This window comes from Pithys albifrons, chromosome 9, assembly GCF_047495875.1.
Source record: "Pithys albifrons albifrons isolate INPA30051 chromosome 9, PitAlb_v1, whole genome shotgun sequence".
NCBI lineage: Eukaryota > Metazoa > Chordata > Aves > Passeriformes > Thamnophilidae > Pithys > Pithys albifrons.
Window position 1 is genome coordinate 6,203,468 of NC_092466.1, and position 20,857 is coordinate 6,224,324.

At 40.4% G+C, this 20,857-nt stretch overlaps 1 protein-coding gene across 5 annotated transcripts; it reads left to right on the forward strand.

The window, feature by feature from the left end:
* Positions 1-227: 227 nt before the first annotated feature.
* On the forward strand, positions 228-20,758 carry TIAL1 (TIA1 cytotoxic granule associated RNA binding protein like 1). Of its 5 annotated transcripts, none has more exons than XM_071564409.1 (12): positions 228-473; positions 7,181-7,277; positions 10,179-10,328; positions 10,625-10,679; positions 10,984-11,071; positions 12,945-13,020; positions 14,763-14,871; positions 14,975-15,070; positions 15,156-15,240; positions 15,532-15,655; positions 16,135-16,274; positions 17,137-20,758. In XM_071564409.1, the coding sequence occupies exons 1-12, from the start codon at positions 445-447 to the stop codon at positions 17,252-17,254; spliced, it is 1,167 nt and encodes a 388-aa protein (XP_071420510.1). In that variant the 5' UTR covers positions 228-444; the 3' UTR covers positions 17,255-20,758. The 5 variants fall into 5 exon arrangements, with proteins under 5 accessions (XP_071420510.1, XP_071420511.1, XP_071420512.1 ...); XM_071564410.1 differs by having other exon boundaries at positions 10,230-10,328; XM_071564411.1 differs by lacking the exon at positions 17,137-20,758 and adding an exon at positions 15,779-15,874 and having other exon boundaries at positions 16,135-16,212.
* The last annotated feature ends 99 nt before the right edge of the window (positions 20,759-20,857 follow it).

Sequence of the window (20,857 nt, forward strand, 5' to 3'; positions counted from 1 at the left end):
GGCGCGCCCCCGTGGCGCTGCTGCCGCGGGGCATGCCGGGAGTGGTAGTTCTCTCCCGCATCACCGCCGTTCCGTGCCGCGCCATTAGAACTACAACTCCCATCAACCCGCGGGGCCGCGCCGCGCCGCTCCCGGCCGTGCCTACGAGCCCCATCGCGCCCCGCGGCGCCGGGCCGGAGAAGCGGGTCCGGGAGCGCGCGCGGCGGCGCATGCGCGGAGCGCGGCTTCCTGAGCGTCTGGTGGCGGCCGCCATTTTGTGGTGCCGCTGCCCCCTCTCCCGCTCGGGATCCGCGGCCGCGGGGCCTGGCGCGGGGGCCACGCGGAGCGCGCCCAGCCCCGGGCCCCGCTCCCTCCTCGCCTTCCCTGCGCCTCCCCGCGCCGCCAGCCCCGCCCGCCGGCCCTGCCCCCCCGCGCGGGAGCGGAGCGCGGCCCTCGCCCACCATCATGGAAGACGACGGGCAGCCCCGCACGCTGTGAGTGGGGAGGCGGCGGCGGGCCCGGGGCGGGCGGGAGGCGCGGGGAGGCGCTCCCGGCGGGCCCCGGCGTGAGGCGCTCGGGGCGTGTGCGGCGGGCCCGGAGCGGGGCGGCCGCGGGGGATCCGCGCAGGGCTCGGGGCGCGCTGGGCCCGTCCCCGGCCCGGGGGCAGCCCCAGGGACATCCCCGGGGGCTGGGAATGCGGGCCGGGGTCCAGCCCGCCCCTGGGATCCCGGGATGCCCCGGCCTCGGCGCTGGGAAAGTTCTTTGTGCTGTGCGGGCGCGGGGCGGGATGGGGAATCCAGCAGGGAGGGTGGGCTGTGCCTGCAGAGAGTCGGGCCCTGGATGAGGGAGGGACTGAGTGTGCTGGCACCGTCTTCGGGGACTTCTACTCACCTGGGGGCTGCCTCTGCTTTCCGCTTAAAAATATAAATCTGAGCTTTTTTTTTTTTTTTTTTTTGAGGGGCTGGCTGTTGTTCGGGGTTTTTCCCCAACTCAGCAAGTGGGGTTTTGATGAATTTTCTTTGTCCTGTGGGCTGTAACGAGAGGGGTTTGTGTGTGTGGCCGGGCGCTTTGGAGCACGTAATTCCGTCGTGGATCCTTTTAACCAGTTCATGGATTTTCGGTCCCAGTTGCCAGAGGGTGTTCCGAGCTGTGTGAACAGTGCAGGGCTCTGCTGTCCCTGTAAGAAAGGCAGTCTCATAGAATCATAAACTCAGCTGGGTTGGAAAAGACCTCCGAGATCATCAAGTCCAACCCTTGGTCCAACTCAAGTCCCTTTACCAGATCATGGCACTCAGTGCCACGTCCAATCTCTGGGCAGCCCATTCCAATGCCTGAGCACTCTCTCTGCAAAGAATTTTTTTCTGCTCTCCAACTTCACTTTCCCCTGGCAGAGCTTGAGCCCGTGCCCCCTTGTCCTATTGCTGAGTGCCTGGGAGAAGAGACCAACCCCCAGCTGGCCAGAACTTCCCTTCATGCCCAGATGACAAACATAGCCCAGGACAGCGCTAATAAAATCTTTGTCTATTTAGTTTTTGTCACAGTAGCCTTCAGAAAAAGCTATCAAAGATAGTCTGGTTTGAAGGCCACTTGAAAGAAACTACTGAAACAGAGTAAAATGTCTCATCGTTTTCACCACCAAAATGATGACTTGGCAGTTAAAGCTTCTCCAGGCAATTTGTGGGGTTTTGTCTCCTTCTTTTAACTTGTTTATTTTGTGGTATAAGTACTCAGCGCTTGTTCCCGGGGCTGCTCAGTTTAAATAAGAATATCTTTTGTGTTGAATACCCAAATGGTGCGAATTTGCCTGGCCCTGATAGTGGGCACAGGTCTGAGTGTTGCTTTAGAATGGGAGGGGGGGAAAGGGCAAACTCACACCTTTTATTTTCAAAGTTCCTTTCTTCATAATTGGCTCTTTTTTTTTCTTTCAATAAAGTGCTCTATTTCTGCTGAGTTTTAAAATGTCCTTTTACTGCCGAGAAGTTTTGGTGCCACGTTGGGAGTGGGATCTTCTCAGTAACTCCCCGTCCATGGCCTGGCTTAGCCCACTTAGTCACTGACTGAGCAGAAAACACTTTTGCACCGAGATGTCTCAAACAGCATCTCTGCAGCTGCCCAAAGTGTTTATTGCATGTGACTTTAATTTGTCCAACTCATAAACAGCACATACATTAATTTCCTGGTGGTTCTGTAGGAACTGCAGCCACACGGGGTTACTTTCCTGCAATTATCTGAAGGTTTTTTCATGGAAGGCAAATATTTTGCTGTAGCATTTCTTACATCGCCCTCTTGTCCCACTCCTGTCTGAAATATCTTTCAATTTAGCATTTTAAAGATTATTATCCTGGGTAATGCTTTAAATGTAGAGCAGTTGTGATCTCATAAATAAAACTCACTATCCCAAGAACAGCTGAAAATATTGTAGGTTGAACTTTTAAGTTTTAAAATTTTAAGTTTTTTTTTTTTTAGGTTATTTTGTTTTATTTTGGGGGGAAGTGAAGAACAAATTGTTTCAGCAGCTGTTTGGCCACGTGCAAGTTGGTTGATAGTTTAGGCAAAACATTATGAATGTCTTTGATAGTTCATTTATTCTGTCAGGAGTGAGAAACTAAACTTGTAAGTTAGGGTGGAATTTTTTTTAACAATTGCAAGCAATTATTTTTTTAATTATAGAAAGACAAACCTCCCCAAGCACCTCACGTTTATGCCCATCTCCAGTGTCTCAGGAGTCAGGGTTGTTTCCATTTGCGGTGGTTACAGGGCTGGTACATTGTTTTCAAGCATGGTCAGTCAGTCATGAACCTCTAAGAATTCAGAGTATTTTCTGAGGCTTAGTATAGAAAATAGACAGCATTTGCCTTTTTATTTCTCACATTTCATAACTAGTAAAGAATAACAACTAGTGAAGAATAACCTTCCATGTTTTCTGCCAAAAAGCTTTCCAGAAAGGGAGGCCTTTTTGTGGGATGTCACATGTAATTTTTTAGCTGGTCCTAAAATGTCCTGTGGGCTTCTGATTTTTTTTTTAATACAACACTTTAAAGCTTTGTTTTCTGTGAGTGCTGTCGGATCTCTCAGGCTGTATCAAAGTCCTGCTCCTACTTTAAAGTGGAAACTAAACTATCCAAACCCTGATGTGTTGTTACTGTTTTCAGCTCTCACTGATAAGGAGAGGAAAAGTTCCAAATTTGTGCGTTCTTCTTGTTAATGGTTTTAGGAATGTTTTGTGTGGTTTGTAGGGATTTAGGTACTTCACAGGCAGTCACTGGATACCCCCAAGTTGTTATCTGTCTCATCAGCCGTGCCGTGGTGTATTCCAGGTGTCCTGGAATGTGGATAGGAAGGTGCAGAAGTGGGACTGCACCCGGGTTCCCTTCTCTCAGCTCAGCTCTCCTGTGGAGGAATGTTGGCTGCTGGTGGAGGCCACAGAGTGGCTTTTCCTTGGCATTATTTATTTCCAGTGGCTCACCAGCTCTAAGCAGAGATGCTGCTGGAATTTCTGTGGGCTCTTCATCACTTTCCTTATGGCTTATCAGCATTTCTTCTTGTAAATATGGAAACTGCCATTTCTTGCACGTTGTCTGTGTGAGAGTGAGATCATATTTACAATGTTTCTTCAAAAAAAGTTTATGGAGGAGTTTGTGGGCCTAAAAGTAGTGGCTGAAATGTCCCGTTCTCCACTCTCTGTCTGGGATACAGCATAAACCTGTTCACCTTCACACAGAGGGTTTTTCTACTCAAGCCAAAGTTTCTTTCTAAAACTCCTCACTTACTGATCCATGTTTCTTGTGTTGTTCAGACAGTTCTACAGATCCCTGAATTTCAAGTAGCTTGTTATTGTTTGTGTTGTCAGCAGCATTCAAAAGTGTAATATATGGAAATTTGTATCAGGATATCTATGGGTAGGGTTGGGGTTTTCTTGTGTGTCTGCTGATTAATTGGTATTTAAGTGCTTCAGGCTTGCAGAAGGGAGCAAACACTTTTCCTGTGTGCCAAGCCCACAACTTTTGCTGCCCTGTCACGTTACCTGCGACAACAGCCTGTAAAAGTATAGTAAGTGCTGCTTCTTTGTTGGGTTTTATAATTTTTTTTAAACTTTGCATAGTATATCCTCTAGACTGTGTCAATCCAAAAAGATTGAAATACCAAATACCATGCAGGAGCTTGTTAAGAGTCTGTTATTTTCTTCGTGTGTGGTTCTGATAATTCTGATTTTCGTGGAGTAGCAAATGTTCTGTTCTGTCCTGTATAAACTGAGCTGGAAAAGGGAAGGCTGGTGCACAGCAGGCTGGCCATGGGTGGGTGATACCATCAGCTGAGCCAGGTGTTGAGTTTCCAGAGGGGTTGAGTGTCTCTCTTACTGTGTTGAATATACATTTTTTCTTAAGTTCTGTAGTAATCAGACATTTACACTGAAGGTGTTTGCTTGAATGTGTTTTGTAAAGTCGTCTCTAACTGTACTGAGGAGGTGCCTACAAAAACATGAAAGTAACGGTCAAGTGTTACTTCTTAGTGTGTTTTTTCAAATTTGTAGAGGTTTGTGTTCCTGTATTTGACAGGCATTTTGAGGGATTTGTGTCTCTCTGGATGTTGTCCTTGTTACATGAACCTTTATTGCAGCATTCTCACTGGGTGTATTACTCAAGTTTTAGAGTGTCAGGAGCTTGTGGAAGGCAGGAGTGCCATGAGTGGTGATACTGAACACCACGGCAATATTTAGTGTTACATTTCACAGAATCATAGAATGGATTGGGTTGGAAAAGACCTCCGAGATCATCAAGTCCAACCCTTGGTCCAACTCCAGTCCCTTTACCAGATCATGGCACTCAGTGCCACGGCCAAGCTCAGTTTAAAAACCTCCAGGGATGGGGAATCCACCCCCTCTCTGGGCAGCCCATTCCAATCCCTGAGCACTCTCTCTGCAAAGAATTTTTTTCTGCTCTCCAACTTCAATTTCCCCTGGCAGAGCTTGAGCCCATCGTGCCCCCTTGTCCTATTGCTGAGTGCCTGGGAGAAGAGACCAACCCCCACCTGGCCAGAACTTCCCTTCAGTTATTCCCTTTAGAGAACTGGTGGGCCAGCAGGACTTCACATCCCCTCTGAAAGGAGCAGTCGGGTGGTCCAGAACTGCTGATTCCTGTGATGGGGCAGCTGTTCCGTGGCTGAGGTTTTTGATGCAACATTCTCCCTCACAACTCCCTTGCTGAAGACACGATGCTACTGGAAAATCAGTAAAAAAATTATCTTCCCTTAATTGAATAGATTTCTGAGGAATGGCTTTGCCTGGCTTTTGTTTGTTTGGATTTTTTTGTTTTGTTTTTGCCAGACCAAGAGGAATTCTTCAGTTTGCTTTTCAGACTTCTTATGTTTCCAAAGTACATGTTAATATTATGCAGAAGAGGATGATATTTGTTTTTTTTGTAGTGTTAGTTGTCCTTACTGTGAATTTGCAGTAGAAATAATGTTAACAGGACTTCCCTGCCTTGAATTCCGTGTCAGTGCCGGTGTCCAGGTGTTGGTATCTGTGCTGGGCAGGCACAGGGTTAGTGAACACTGTTCTGCAGTGTGCAAAGCAAACGAGTACCAGGAATAGGTTCACAGCACTGCTGACCCTTTATATGGGAATTCCTACTGGTAATTGTATTTTCCATCTGATCTTGGTGGTGTCTGCAAAGGTTAATATTTCCACTCAAAGTTATTAGTGATTGACAGTTTAATCTTGGTGAATGATTAACAAAAATTTAGTTAATATTTCAGAAAGAAGTAGGGATGAATGTTTAACTGCTAAGTTTTCAGAATAGAGAACCAAAAAGTCAGTCAGTGAGGACAGTTTGTGCTGCAAGGGGTCTTACAGAATCCTGCACTTTTTCGAATTCTTCATAACAACACAGGCTTCTATTAATGACTTCTTTTAATTAATATGTACTTAGTAAAAAAGCAGTGAATACATGGGAGATGTTAAGGGATGTTTCTGTGTTCAGGTGATGTATGTGAGAAACTCACTCTGGATTTGTGTAGTGTTGAAGTCCTGACTGAGAAAGTGCAGAACTGTTTCACAGTTGTTGGAAAAGGATGACAAACAAACATAAACAAACATTGTGTGGTGCTCAGATAAAAACAAACAGTGTCTGTTTCAATTCTGAAGGCAGATGAAAGTCCAGTTGTCACACAGGAATTGCTTTTCAGAGACGTTAAAGGGTGCCAGGTACAGCAGTTTCAGGGCACACCTCTGTACCTTCCTCAAGAGAAATTGTTCTGTGCACAGACCAAGAAATGCTGGTTCACATTTATGGTCACTGAAGGGTATTAACAGTTCAGACTGACTTTAGTTTGACAGGGTTATTTGTGAGGATGATGAATGTCCCTCTGCTGATGGTTTTTGACATCTCTTACTGTGGCAAGCCTTTCTTGTAACTGATTTTGGTTACAAATTAGTCACATTTTAAAAAAAGAATTTAATTTTGCATTCATGATTTTCTCAGCCATCTTTATAACCTGGTAAATCTGGGACTTTTATCTAAACTTTGATATTTCAAAACTTCAGATTATTTCTCAAGATTTACAAATAAAAGAAAATCAAGAAGTCTTGGTGGTTAAAATAACCCTGCCAGAATTTTGGAGAATTACAGAGGTGGGAGCTGTTGAGATAGATGCTGTGTGGAGCATTCCTGTGGCAAAATGCTGCATAAATTGCTGTGTGTGTTGGTGAGTGGGCTGGTTTTCCAAATGTTCAGAGAAACAGAAGAGTTGAGTTTGTCCAACAGCAGCTCCTGAGCTCATGGGAGTTGGATGTGGGTTTGGACCCAAATTCAGAACTACTCTTGATTAGATGTTCAGTGGGAAGTGAAACTTAAAATACCTTTTCTCAGTTGGTTGCTTGTTCTGCCCAACACTTCTGAGTGATGTTCTTCGTGCTTTGGGCATTTCTTTGCCAAGGAAATGATTGGCACTGGATATTGGTGTCCAGTATTCTGTCTGAATCAAGTGTCATATCCTCAGGTGTGTGGCCAACTTTGTGAGTTAGAAACCATATGAATGCTGTATTAAAACTATATACAGTCATTCTTTAAGATGCCTGGTATGTATAAAGGGAAGGATTTTTTCTTAGTAATTTAAGATTTTAAAATTGTATTTACATTTTAAATGGTTAAAATTTCTGGTTTAAAAATTTGACTTTGTTTTGTTTTTTTGTTTCCTTCTGTAGCTATGTAGGAAACCTCTCCAGAGATGTGACTGAGGTTCTCATACTTCAGTTATTCAGCCAGATTGGACCATGCAAAAGCTGTAAAATGATAACAGAGGTAAGGCCTTCCACATCTAGGGGGTAACAAATGTTATACAACTTGATCCTACATTGTCCAGAGTAACTGGAGTTGAGGCTTCTTTTGACCTTACTGATAATGGGTTTCTTTAGGGTGATGGTGTTTGGGGGTAACTCTTTGCAGAAGGGACTGTTGTGCTTTGCCTGTAGCCCTGACGTACCTTTGATCAGCTGGTGATGAGATTCCACTTATCCCAAAGATTGTTACCATCTCCTTTCAGAACCACATCGTTCTCATGATTAGAAACCTTATTGTATCAACTGTTATTCATGGTTATGTTGTACATTTTTCACTTTTTTAAACACGAGCCTCAGTAATTCTTTTCCTTTTTGAATAAATGCTACTTTGCTATGGATGAAAAGTAAAAAATCCTTCCAAATAAGTTTGGCTCTTTCTGAGCCATTGAAAATAACTCTTGTCTGTTCTTAAATTATTTTTTTCTTGAAACAAAGTGACAAAATTCCCATAGTATTCCAGATAAGTTCTTTTGCACAAAGTGCTGGTGAGTATTAAACACTTTCTTCCCTGCATTGCAAGTACTCTGGTATTTGCAATGGGCCATTTCTCAAAGTTTGTTGGCACATCCTAGAATTTTGCTGCCTGATATTTTCCCTTCCTTCTGCCTTTATGGAGCAGGCAGGGACTAATCAGAGCCTCTGCTACGTTTACTCTTTGGTTCTTCAGCTCTGGTTTCTGTGCACTCTTCCCACTTTTTACTACTTCTTACACTTCATACTAACTTGTAATTACAGATTTCCCAAGGACAGTCACATTAGTTTTTTGTCAAGACTGTTATGAAAGCATTAAAAGGCAAGTCTTGTGTGCAGACTTCTTTAGGAGTGCTACTGGAAACTCCTCTGGGGAGTTCTTTTCCTTTCAGAGTGACACACTGCTTTTTGTTTGTTTGTTTTTAGCTCCTTATTATCCACTTGCTGCTTCTTTATTCACTGGACTAATCATTTCCCACTTAGCTCTGCCCCATTTACCTTGGGTTTATTGGAGAAAGGTAACAGAAGGCTGACAGAGCAGAGTAGTTTTATTCTGAGGAAACAGTTTTGTCACCTGCTCTCCAGAAATCAGGTGCTGCTGCCCCGACCTTGGGCTGATTGAGAGTTGTGAGGTCAGTTCCGTTTCTTGAGAACCAGATGAGAAATTCTAACACTCACTTTACCCTGATTGAGGCTTTGTGGGTTTAAGATTTTACATAAGTGTGACATGTTTGTGAAGTGAGCAGATGAACAAAACTGCTGGCAGCTTCTTCAGTCAGGCAGAGTTGACTGCGCTGGGCTGAGCTGACTGAGCTCCTGTCACCAACCAGTGTTGGATCCAACCCTGGGACTGCCCTGTCAGAGCTCCTGTCCATGCTGTGCATCCTTCCAGCCTTTCCTAGGATCTGAGTCATGTCCAAGTGCTTCTTACCTGTCCATTGTTGTTACCACCATCAGCCAAGTTTATACCTGAATGTTCTAAAAACTTCTGTGATTTTCCCATTTTTAGCCAGTTGTATCAACTCGGTCTATTTCGTTTTCAAAATACATGACAGGAACATGTCAAGTGTTGAGATTTGCAGTGCTTATTTTTGGGATGTGTGATATTCAGGATGGCATTTGCAGGTAGTTTGAACACTAAAAGATCTGAGTGTCTGCAGAGAAGTTCTCAGTGCTAAAGAACTCCCTACAACGTAAAAGTAAAGTTGCACTTCAGGTGAAGAATAAACTGCACTAAATTTGCTAAGGAGGCCTTAGATGGGTTTCCCAAAGTGGTGTGGGAAGAAGGGTGAGTTCAGGCTTTCTGTTCTGGCCTATCTGAGGTGAGTGTGCTTGTACAGCACTTTGTGACTCAAACTTTAAGACTGTTCGAAGATGTACAATCCAACCTCAGGGGGAAAGATTAAATTTCTTCATCAATGTACGTGTATTAGAGGTGTCAGAAGTTAAACAGCAGTACTGGAGAAGGCCTGCTCCTGTCTCAGAGTGTATTCAGCCTGGCACTGGGGGAGGCTGATGTGCCAAAGCAGTTTCTCTAAGTGCTCAACCTTTCCCTGTCCATGTGAGAAATAATTTGTTTAGTTTAACATTAGTGTTTATCATCATTTGTCCATGTACATGCAGAGCAGTTAATGGAGATGTTGTGGCTTGAGTTTCTGTACTCATGAGGTCTCTGGGGTAGATAAATCCAGTGTCAACGTTGGCATTCTGGTCACCTTTTCCACTTGATCAGCTTTTCAGAAAACTCTTCTGTTCTTTGCACTTTATACTCTGGTACATTAATGACTTCAGTGATCTCGGTCAGTATTTTTAAAGGTGATTGGATAGGCCATCCTACAAAAACAGGTTGTGCCCAGAGTTTAACAGGTTTACAGTCAGTTGTTTAATATTTTTTTCCCTCAGACTATTTTGAGAGGTTTTTAAAGATTTTTTTCAGGTTGTTGGGTGTGGCTTTTTTCATTTGAGTCTGAGAATGTGCAGCTTCTGGGTTGCTGTCTGCTAGTGATTTTCAGTCAAATAAAAGGAAAGGCTTCTTAAGTAGGACAAGAGAAAATTGGTGAAAATATGTCTGGGGAACAAACCTTTCAAGTTTTCAGTATATACATGAGGCAGTTGACCATTTTTGTTCTTCTCTTCATTCTCCCTCTTTCTTTCCCCCTTCCATCCACTCTGCTGGTCACTTTTCCAGTAGTTGAATTATTTTTAGTTCAGTAAACTCCAGTCCTCATTCAAAGTAAACTCTCTTCAGAAATTGCTGGACCTTTAATAAAGAGTCCACTTTAATAATTCTTGCATTTAAGTGTAATGTCAAAGGCAGTTTCATAAATCTGATGCAAATCATTCTGGAAGTTTCTAGCTATAAGTAATATATTTTCCTGGATTTTCTTCTCAGCAACCCGATAGCAGAAGGGTCAACTCTTCTGTTGGATTTTCTGTTTTGCAGCATACAAGCAATGACCCTTATTGCTTTGTGGAATTTTATGAACACAGAGATGCAGCTGCTGCATTAGCTGCTATGAATGGGAGAAAAATTTTGGGAAAGGTAAGTTGCTTACATTGTAATCTTAGATTAAAAGAATGTAGATTTGTGTGAAAGTATTAATGAAACTGTTAGATGTTTACCAAGACTTAACACTGTTAGAATAATATTTTTTAAATACTGATTTTTTAAAAAGTAAGTCGTGTTTAGGAAACTTATTGTTTGTGATGTTCTAATTATGATGATGTTTTATATTGAATGATGATTTCTAATCATTGACCATTGTAATCCACCCTTGAATGAAATTATAAACTGTCAGAATGTTGTGAATTTATACTAAATCTTATACTTGTTTTCAGGAGGTCAAAGTAAACTGGGCAACAACACCAAGTAGCCAGAAAAAAGATACATCCAGTAAGTAATGTAATGCCACAGTATCACTTCTACACAAATACTTCTCAACGTGGTAATGATTTGTCATAAGTGCATTTAAACTTCTCTCCTTCCCGTCTTGTGTTTATAGAATTTTGCAAACTAATTCTTCTGTTTCTGCTTTGCAACTGGGGAAACAGGAGTGGAGAGATTAAATTGCTGCTGCTCATCCAGTGGAATCCGGAGCGTTCCTGGTTCCCAGTCCCGTGTGCAGGACGTCACCTTCTCAGGAGCTGCAATTGTAGATAGCAGTTAAATATTTGATTAGTAAATTGTTTATTTTCAGATCACTTCCACGTGTTCGTTGGGGATTTAAGTCCAGAAATAACAACAGAAGACATCAAGTCAGCATTTGCTCCTTTCGGTAAAATATCGTAAGTATCATCATAAACATTTCCAATATGACAGTGAGAATTTGTTTCTAAGATGAAATGTTATTTCTTATCTAATGAGCATTTTTCTGATGTTAGTTGTGTTGTGGTGGGTGGGTGTTAAAGTGGGGTTGTATTTCAGTATCTTTATGATTGTAAATGCAGTATTGTGATTGTGCTCTGGTTTGCTGAAAGCAATGTGCTTTTAACCTAATTTACATGCTGATGTCCTTCAACTTCTTATTAAAATGTAATTACTGTTGCTAAGTGTGACTCTTTGGTGTTGAGAATTTGGTGTACAGAGTAGTGACTTAAAAACTGTTATCTGTGTTATCCTGGGTGTGTTTCATGTGGGTTCTGACTGCATTTCATGGGCAGTGTGGAAAACTGGGCAATTGGAATATAATTCTGTGAAGCAGCCAGTTAATGAATGTTTTGAAAAAAGCTGATACTGATGAGAATGAAATCTACTTTTTTTGAATAATAATGGGGCGAATTAAGATTATATCTTAAAAGAAAGAATGGTGGCTTTACAATATGTGCACATTTCTGCCAGTTAAGAGAATGTTTCTTTAAACTTCTCATAGACAATTCTGGTGATGCAAAATCACCTGGTGTTCTAATTGAACATGTTTAACAAGAATCCTTTGAGTGCTAAAGTATATCTATGCTTAAGAGTACTGCAAAATAAAAAAGTTAATCTTCTATCAGTTTATCTTGATAAAAATCTTTAAAAAATTGCACATGAGCGTTTTTATACTACTTTACAGGAATATATTTCTAAGAAAAAAATTCTTATTTTTCTCTTGTTCTGTACTCATATTTTTATATGAATCATAAATCTTATTTCTTACCTCTGCTGTTTTGTTTACTTTGCTTTTTGTCTCTTAATGTGGTAAGTAGTACTGTTTTAAAAATCAATTTAAAGAGAATAATTCAGGTTTTCTGTTTCTCAATCTATATTTATACCTGAGACCTGCAGTTTTTCTAAAGTCCAAGTCACAATTAAAAGTAATAGCATTCTGGTTATTTTGCAGAATTGCTCATAAGAATGGACAGGATCTTGAAGGCTAACTGCAAGGAACTGTGCACACTGGAACTCAGTTGTAGATTTTTTCTCATTTCTATTTATTCTTATTATACATTATTTATATATACATATTTTAGTATTTACATTTTAACATTCTATATTCAGTGCAGTTCTATATTTCCAATCATTTTAACTTACTCACTAAAATTTCTGTGTAAATTTGTTGTTTTCGTACTGGTGTGCTTAGCATTGTTGTTAGTTTTATTCTCCTTTCTTAAATTTCTGAAAATGTCAATTTTTCAAAATTTACAGCTACCCAAACTCCAAAATGATGGTAGAGAATTGACCAAGAAAAATAAAGAAATCTGTTAACAGGCCATGTATGCCTTTTAATTCCTATTTTTTCCTCTTTTTCGATTTTTTTAATATTTCATATATTTTGTATCACTAGGCAGAAGACATTTAACTATTTAGAAAATGCATGGTAAACTAGATAGAATTGTTACAGTAATTTATAGAACAGTAAACCTTAGAGGACCCTAGACAATAGAATATTAGAAAAGGAAACTTTGTTTCTCTTATACTTCAAATCTGAACATTCTAGTTATAGCCAGTATAGGTTATGTGCATAGGTTGCATGTTTATTACATGTTATTTTTTTTGTCCTACTGCTTTTTTCTAACAGGTAAAGAAGCAATAGGGGAGAGTTCAGGAATGACTGTAGTTTTAGGGCTAACTGAATTTATAAGAAAAATTATGCTCACAATACAGTGTGTGTGGTTCCTTTTAGTTTTTATTTTGCAGGTTATTAATATTGCCCTCATATAGCTGTGCTTCTTTTCACAGGGATGCACGGGTAGTTAAAGATATGGCAACTGGAAAGTCAAAAGGATATGGTTTTGTATCTTTTTATAACAAACTGGTGAGTAATCACAACGTAGGTTTAAAATTGTTCCTATATCCCAATTTCAGTCTTGCTTGTCTATGCATTTCCCATTCATTGGACTTTACCAAAGGGCAGTCAATTTACATGAACAGGAGCTGTGTGTACATTTAGGACAACATGGGGAAACTGTAAATAATTTTCCTTAAATATTGTGGAAAAACACAGTTCAGGATTTTAGGCATGTGTGGTCCTAAGTCCTACATGTCAGGAGTCTCTTGATCTTCTGTAAGAGTTACCTGGAGCTGTTGTAATCAGAAGTTGGAATGTCTTCTTCAGATTTGCAGGAGCCTTAAGATCCTGCAGTTGGATGCCTTGATTTAGGGTAGTTTTCCAGTTACACTTTGTTTATTCTGTGTTGCAGATGCAATAGCTGAGGAGTAGCTGTTTTATTTCCTTGTACCCCTCTTGCCTGATCTTATGGTGGTGCTCAGTTTCTGAGACTAGAGGGGAAATGTTACAAAAGTCATGGAAAGATACTTTTCAGACTGAGACAACTCAAATTTAGAACCTGTCTTTATTCTATAGACTTTATGGATGAATTCTAAATGTAGTACTAAGAAGTACTTCTAAATTTTATGTCCCTCTTTCTGTTTTTTCACGCAGCTGTACCTGTAGGGTTATGGCACAAATGCCCTGAGCTGGTAGTTTAAGGCCTGTTTTTCAGAATTTGTTGTCATTCTGCCAGATCTGGGGAAGTGGGTTCTGTTCTCAGGCTCTGGGTACTCCAGCCTGAGGTCTTAAAATCAAACTCCTCCATTGAACTGGATCAGCTGTGGCTTGGGCTCTGTTCCATTTTTATCATAGCTATGATCCTCAAAACTAGCAGCAAGATTTGTTTCAGGTAGTTTCCTGTGCTGGTCAGTTTGTAACTTACTGTATTTTGGGAGTTGAGGCTGCTTGAATAAACTGGGGCTTTTTGTTGTCTGGTGGTTTGTTTTGGTCTTTTAGTTTTTTTCTTATTACTCTGAGGCAGGATGATGCTGGCAGCTCACTTTTAACTTGTCCATGTTTCCTTTGTCCTTTGTGCTTGGTGGTTTTTTTCTTTGACTTTGTGCCCTCAGAAGAGCATTTCAGACATGTATTGTTTGCTCTGCCTCTCTTCTTTCAAAGCAATTAGGCAAAAAATTGCTTCTTGAAGGTGTTAGCCAACCTATCCCTTGCTTACTAGATGTTTCTGCTTGCAGTGTGAACTTAGATTGTCTTCATCTAATTCATGTACAAGACAAGAGTTTAAGCCACGTGGGCCGTGGACTCCTGTGTGTGTTCACACAAGCACTTTAAGATTAGGGAACGTACAAAGCAGTCTGTGCAGACACCTATTGCAGGTCTCCAGAGAACAGGAGAGTGGCTGGGACAGGGATGTGTGTGCAAATAATAAATAAAAGCAAACTTGAATATGTTAATGTACATGCCTGTATAGTGTACATGTATATGGTGTAGATATGTGTGTATGTACATGGCATATATACAGGTGGTATGTGTGTGATTCCAGTTGGATTCCAACCTGTGTAGAAAATGGGTGGGATGAAGGTTGTACCAAATGACTTGTGAGGTTACGCTGTAGCCAATTGCCTTCACATTAGTTAATTTTTGTCTGCTTGCTACAATTATTCAGAATTTCATACACTTCTTAGTACTGTTACTGTTTTGTCCACAAAATTAACTGACAACCAAGTGTTTCTTGCTTGGAAGTGTAACCTTTATTTTTCTCTCTTCAGGATGCAGAAAACGCCATTGTACACATGGGAGGCCAGTGGTTGGGAGGCCGCCAGATCAGAACTAACTGGGCAACACGGAAACCACCAGCCCCCAAAAGTACACAAGAAAGTAAGACCTTCCTGTGGTGCTGTGTTGTGTTTGCTGCTCTGTCACACTGTTTGCTTGTGTGTGCATATCTGGGTTGCTGAAAACCAGCCTTCTCTCTTTATAGATAACACAAAACAGTTGAGATTTGAAGATGTAGTAAATCAGTCAAGTCCAAAAAATTGTACTGTCTACTGTGGAGGAATTGCCTCTGGCCTAACAGGTATGAATTGTTTTATTGCTTCTTTATTACTGAAGCTTTTTGGACACCAAGACAGATACTATTTCAAAAACATTTTATGTTGTAGATCAACTTATGAGACAGACTTTTTCACCATTTGGACAGATTATGGAAATAAGGGTGTTTCCAGAAAAAGGTTACTCATTTGTCAGGTATGGACAAAGAAAAGTCAGATCTGTGGGTCTGTGCATGTGGTAATGTTTCATCTTTCTGTGATTTTCCTTGCCTGACTTTCTCCTGATACATTAAAAGCTGTCACCATATGTTCATAGAATAATTGGGAACTGTTAAAAATGGTCACCAATCTTTTTACCTGAGAAGATGAATATTTGTGAAAGCAGATGTTTTCCCCTGGATTTCCTGTATGTATGGAGTCACTGTATTTTAACAATAAGGTGGAAGTGCTGTAAAGCATAACATTATTTTGTTTTTACATTCTTCAGATTTTCAACCCATGAAAGTGCAGCACATGCTATTGTTTCAGTTAATGGAACCACAATTGAAGGACATGTTGTTAAATGTTATTGGGGTAAAGAATCCCCAGATATGACTAAAAACTTCCAACAGGTAACTGCACTTCTCACCTTTTCTTTGTATTGCCAAAGTGATTGTGCATATCCTTGTAATGCTTTCCCAGTTATAATGGCTAAATTTTGTGGAGTTCTTATGAAATTCCATGTTCTGTCTCAGTTATGTTCCAGTTGTTCATCAAATTGGGCTAGTGATTTTGATGGAATATCTGTTACTGTCTTCTGGATATGATTCAAGATAGGGAGGAACTTTGAGGTAATTCTGATTCTTGCTGTTTCTCTTAACTGCAGTCTAGGGGACTGTCCAACCAGATAGTCTTTGGTATTTTGAGCACACCCAAGTACTTTTTTCAGTACAAGGATCTAATTAAGCCAGAGTGATGTCTTATTTTTCTGATCTCGTTATTGCCAGTTTTAGCCCTGTGAATGATAGAGCCAAAACTTTGCTTTCAGCAGCACAAATGCAACATAAACCATCTCTAGAACCTGAAATACCATGGGCTGTTCTCTCCCCAGGTGGATTACAGTCAGTGGGGGCAGTGGAGCCAAGTGTATGGAAATCCCCAGCAGTATGGGCAGTACATGGCTAACGGGTGGCAAGTACCATCGTACGGAATGTACGGCCAAGCGTGGAATCAACAGGGTTTTGGAGTAGAGTAAGTGATTCTTATTGAAATTTTGAGGATATCCCAAGCATGCAATATCTGAGTTTCAGGCTCACTTGGGTCAAGGATAGCACAAGGTTTCAAACCTTAGATGGTCTCGTGTGCTTAAAGTTTGTCTTTGGTGATTTCCATGGACAGACACCTGGGTGAGTCACTCTGACTTGTCCCTGATCACACATTCCATGTGTGTGGGTGAAGGCACAGAGACCACCTCCTATGGTAGAGTTTGGGATGGTCTTGTCTGATACCTAAACACGTTCTCGATTCGGACTTGAAGTGGTGAGTACTGGAGAGTCTTGGCCAGGGACGCCGAGTGTGTCTGAAGGGAGAGAAGAAACTGCTTACGGACACTGTAACTTCTGCAGTTTCAAAACGTGGGTGGGCTTTTCATGCTTGATCTCTTGAAGACTGAAGTCTTCCTAAGAACTTTTTGTTTTAACATAGTTTGAAAATAACTTGTTTACTCAGTTCTTCAATATCTTATGCTAATTAAACATCTTGAGTGCTGATAAACCCATCAGTGGTATTCATGCCAGTGAGGTGTTGCGTATTTTTTGCATTTCTGCATCACTGATGTTGACTTTCAGCCACCTTTGTGTGTACATGCCTTTGTTGGGGGGGTGCCTGTGCAGCCAGTGCCCAAGGTTTGTGGGTCTTTCCTTCCTTTGTTCTTAGAAAGTTCATAACATTTTCAAGAATCACATGGTGTAGTGGTTAACCTGAATTACTCACTAAAGAGAAGAAAAAACAGTTCTATTCCAGTACAAAAATCACATAGGAAAAGCTTTTTTTTTAGTATGTTGTCTTGTAAATATTTTTTCCTTGTTTTTTAACCATCTTGTTTCTTTTTAAGCCAATCTCCATCTGCTGCCTGGATGGGTGGATTTGGTGCTCAGCCTGCCCAGGGACAAGGTGCTCCTGTAATACCTAATCAAGCTGGATATGGTATGGCAAGTTACCAAACGCAGTGAGCTGGGACTCTGTTTAAAAGTGTGTATTTCATGATAGGCTGCAGTTTCCAGTGACATTCTGAAGACTGGAATGTAGACAATGAAAAAAAGAAAATATTTATTTTAAAAATGGAAATGTTTGGAACCTTTAGCACAGCTTTGCTTTGGTGAAGGACACAAATGTCTTCTAGTTCTGCCTTTTTAAGTTTTTGTTCATGATGGATATGAACATGTTTTTCTTTGTGTACAAAAATTAAAAATAAAGTCAATAAAGACAATTCTGACTACAAATTTTGATATAGTAGGACAAATGGCGAATTAATTTGATCCTTAGGTTACCATTCCATTTTTTTTGTTTTGTCTTCAGTGTTTTATATCATTGTGCTTTTAGGAGAAATGAGTTGGAAAACACCAAGTTGCTTTTAGCTGAACAAACATCCTGAAATAAACTGTGGACCAATCACTACAACCTGGGAGACAGTATTGAGTGTTCAGGGAACCTGTGGGCATAGCTCAAAGTATACGTAGGTCCTGGAATAATTTTTTTAAAGAATATTTCATTTTTCTACATGCCTTGAAGAAAACAGCCTGATACAACAAATAGTTCAGTCTGAAATGAACAACAGTACTGTCTGAGAAATTTCACATGACTTTTACTGTCCACATTCAGGCACGTGTTAAGACTTTTCAGAGCTGGATTGCTTGTTAAAACTGTAGTAATTTACTTTTAATTTTGAGAAGAAAAAATGTTTTTTACAAGTATGTTGTTTGTATTTAAATCAGACAGTCATACTTGGGCTTTTACATAAAGTTTGAAGGCTACATTGTAAATATTTCATAATTACAGTGTTTCAAAAGCATGCTCAAACCTAGAAGTAGCAATGTAATTATTCAAAGTAATACTTAATATACTCTACTGCTTTAAATGCAGTAGATTGACAAGAATGTGCAAGACTGACATTTCCAAAGTTGGCTATTATGTAAAGTTACATAAAGAACTATAACAAAGAGCCTTAATTTTAATTTCATAAATCTTAAATGCATCACCTTTTTGTCATTCAAAATACAAATTTTTTGCTTTACGTTATTTGGTATGTAAATACCTTGGTTAACAACCTTGTAAACCTCTTTCAAGGTTATTATAAGTTGTATAGTATCTTGAGTGTTTTGGAAAATCTTGATGTTTTTTAAGTCTAGAAATATTTTGCCCAAGAATTTTTTAACAAGATTGTTAAAAACATCTTATTTTAGAGATTATTCAATGTGCCATTTGGTAAATGGAGATGCAGTTGAAACAGTACACTGAGTTGTGACTTATTTTTAATTAAAGTTTTTGTCTGTGGGTGGTTTGCATGTGATGAACCTGTACAGAGGCTGGGTTGTTTGTGTACTGAGTGTGTAAATGGATAAATCATGAAGATGTTTAAATGGTTCACTTGGGTTATTTCTGAATTATTTTATGGATACATTGATATCAACTGCCTCAATAAATTTGAAGTTGAAATTGAATGTAAGTTAGATACAAGTACTGTGTCCTCCCCATGACAGCTAGAGGGTGCAAATGCCTCAGCTGTGCTCTGGAATGTGCTGAGCAGGCACCACTGGAACAGGAAGAGTAGGATTTGCAGTGATAGTTCAGACTTGCATTTTAAAAGAAACAGAAAGTTTGATTAATTTAGAGATGATAGCTCTAAGTGAGTGTTTAAGAAACTGTGTATTTTATCTTTTCTGTTTCTGACCATGCAGGTGTTGTGAGTTAGAGTAGTCTGGTTTGGAATGGAGACTTGCAGTGATGTTAAACCCAGCCAGACTGTGCAAGTAACTACACTTACTGCTGTAGCAAATCACACAAGGGGGTTCTCCTCCTCTTCTGTTGATGTGAGAAGTAGTTATTGACTTTTAGATCAGGTGGAAAGTGAGATGTGCTGGAGGAGCAGTTTAGTTGGTCGGTTCAGCTGTACCCAGAGGTCCTTGTGGCTCTGGGCATCCAATGCATGCAATAATGACTGAAGGTAGTGTGGAACCACAAGTGCTTGTGGTGACAGAATTGGCCCTTTATCTCTGTTTCTCCCTTATGGTGTGTGTCGTGTTTTTCCACTCAAGATAGGGAGCTTGTCTACGGGACTCTTGTTTTTCTATAAATTTTGTATATATGTGTATATCTACGCGAGGATCGGCCTATACATTGTAGTTTGGAAAAAACCTCACAAGTAAGTCTGTGTTTTTGTTACACTCGTCTGTTTGAAGAAAATCACGAGTCGGTAGAGATACGAAATGCAAGTTACTTTAGGATTTCTTAGACTTCACTTGAAATCTGGGGTTTCTACATAATTGTAGGTGTTTGACATAGACTGTGCTCTGGGTGCATGCTGGTGTACAAGCAGTGTGTTCTTACTGAGGATTTAGATGATGCAAGTACATTGCCACATAAATGCCCATATAACTGGGTGTGAGATTAAGGCAGTGATCTTTCAGGTCTCAATGTGTAGATCACTTTAAATCTGATTATTTTATATGCCTGCTGTAGAGCTGGGCCATACCTGACCTGTATTTCAGGATGAAAGATAGGATATACCTTCTGATTTCAGTCTTTTGTCGTTGATTTTTATACAGCTTTTCTGTAATGGTGATATTTCTTCGCAGACTGCTCAAGGGATGGGAGCCTCCAGAGTCCTTTAATGTTTCTGTAGCACTGCGAGGAAGAGTTGTAAATTAGATTGCTTTCTACTCAGTAGCATTCATAAATGCATCACTGACAATTTTTTGGCACCAAAGAGCCTCTTGCACCATACTGCTTTTGTGAGTGACACACTGTTGTAATTCCTCTGACTACAGAAACCAACCACTACCTAACCCTCACCACTAGGATTTGGATTTCAAGAAGTATTGATTTATTATGGCTTAACTTGATGCGTGCAACCTAAACCAGGGTTGTAATCTGCTTTTGCAGAAAATGTTCAATAAAAGTGAAACTTGATAAAGGGCTTATCCTGTATTGTCATCTGTCCCCTCTTGCTGTAAAACAGACAACAGGCAGACAAGGCTGAACTTGTAAACTATGCACTTGCAAACATGTAAAAGATGTTTTATTTAAAACTTTTCATACAAAATCATTTTGTATTTTGCAGAGTTGCAGTAGTAAGGCTGTAAATCTAAGGTTTACATGTAGCTTCTCGTCAGTCCTGCCTCCTTGTGTATATTTTTTTAACAGTGTCCAGACATACTTTTCCTGCAGAACCTTCTTCCTTACTAAGATAACTTCAGGAGAAGTTATTCACTGTACCTGACCCATTGCCTTCATTTCATTTAAAAAAGTATCACAGTGAATAAGGCTTAGTTTTGCAGAAAAATAGTGATTTGTTTTTCTTGTGTTTGTACACAAGGAAGCAGACTTAAACTGTATGGACATGATTAGTGTCTGATACTTCTTAATTATCTGACTGTTTTTGAACAAGGGCACAAGTGTTTGTTTTAATCGCGTGAAACTGTTTCCTGGTCAGCAATAAAAGATTTTGTTGCACTGTTCTTACATTGCAAGATACAGACAATCTTTTGTTCAGTATCCTTCCAAAAAAATGGATGGGGTTTGTGAGGAACTGCCTTTTTCCAGCTTGAATCTTCATA

Bases quoted from the DNA above. Each gene is read 5' to 3' on its own strand.
- TIAL1 (XM_071564409.1), top strand. From the start codon at position 445: ATGGAAGACGACGGGCAGCCCCGCACGCT. The intron at 474-7,180 runs GTGAGTGGGGAG...TTCCTTCTGTAG, and splicing joins GACGGGCAGCCCCGCACGCT to CTATGTAGGAAACCTCTCCA. The intron at 13,021-14,762 runs GTGAGTAATCAC...TTCTCTCTTCAG, and splicing joins TATCTTTTTATAACAAACTG to GATGCAGAAAACGCCATTGT.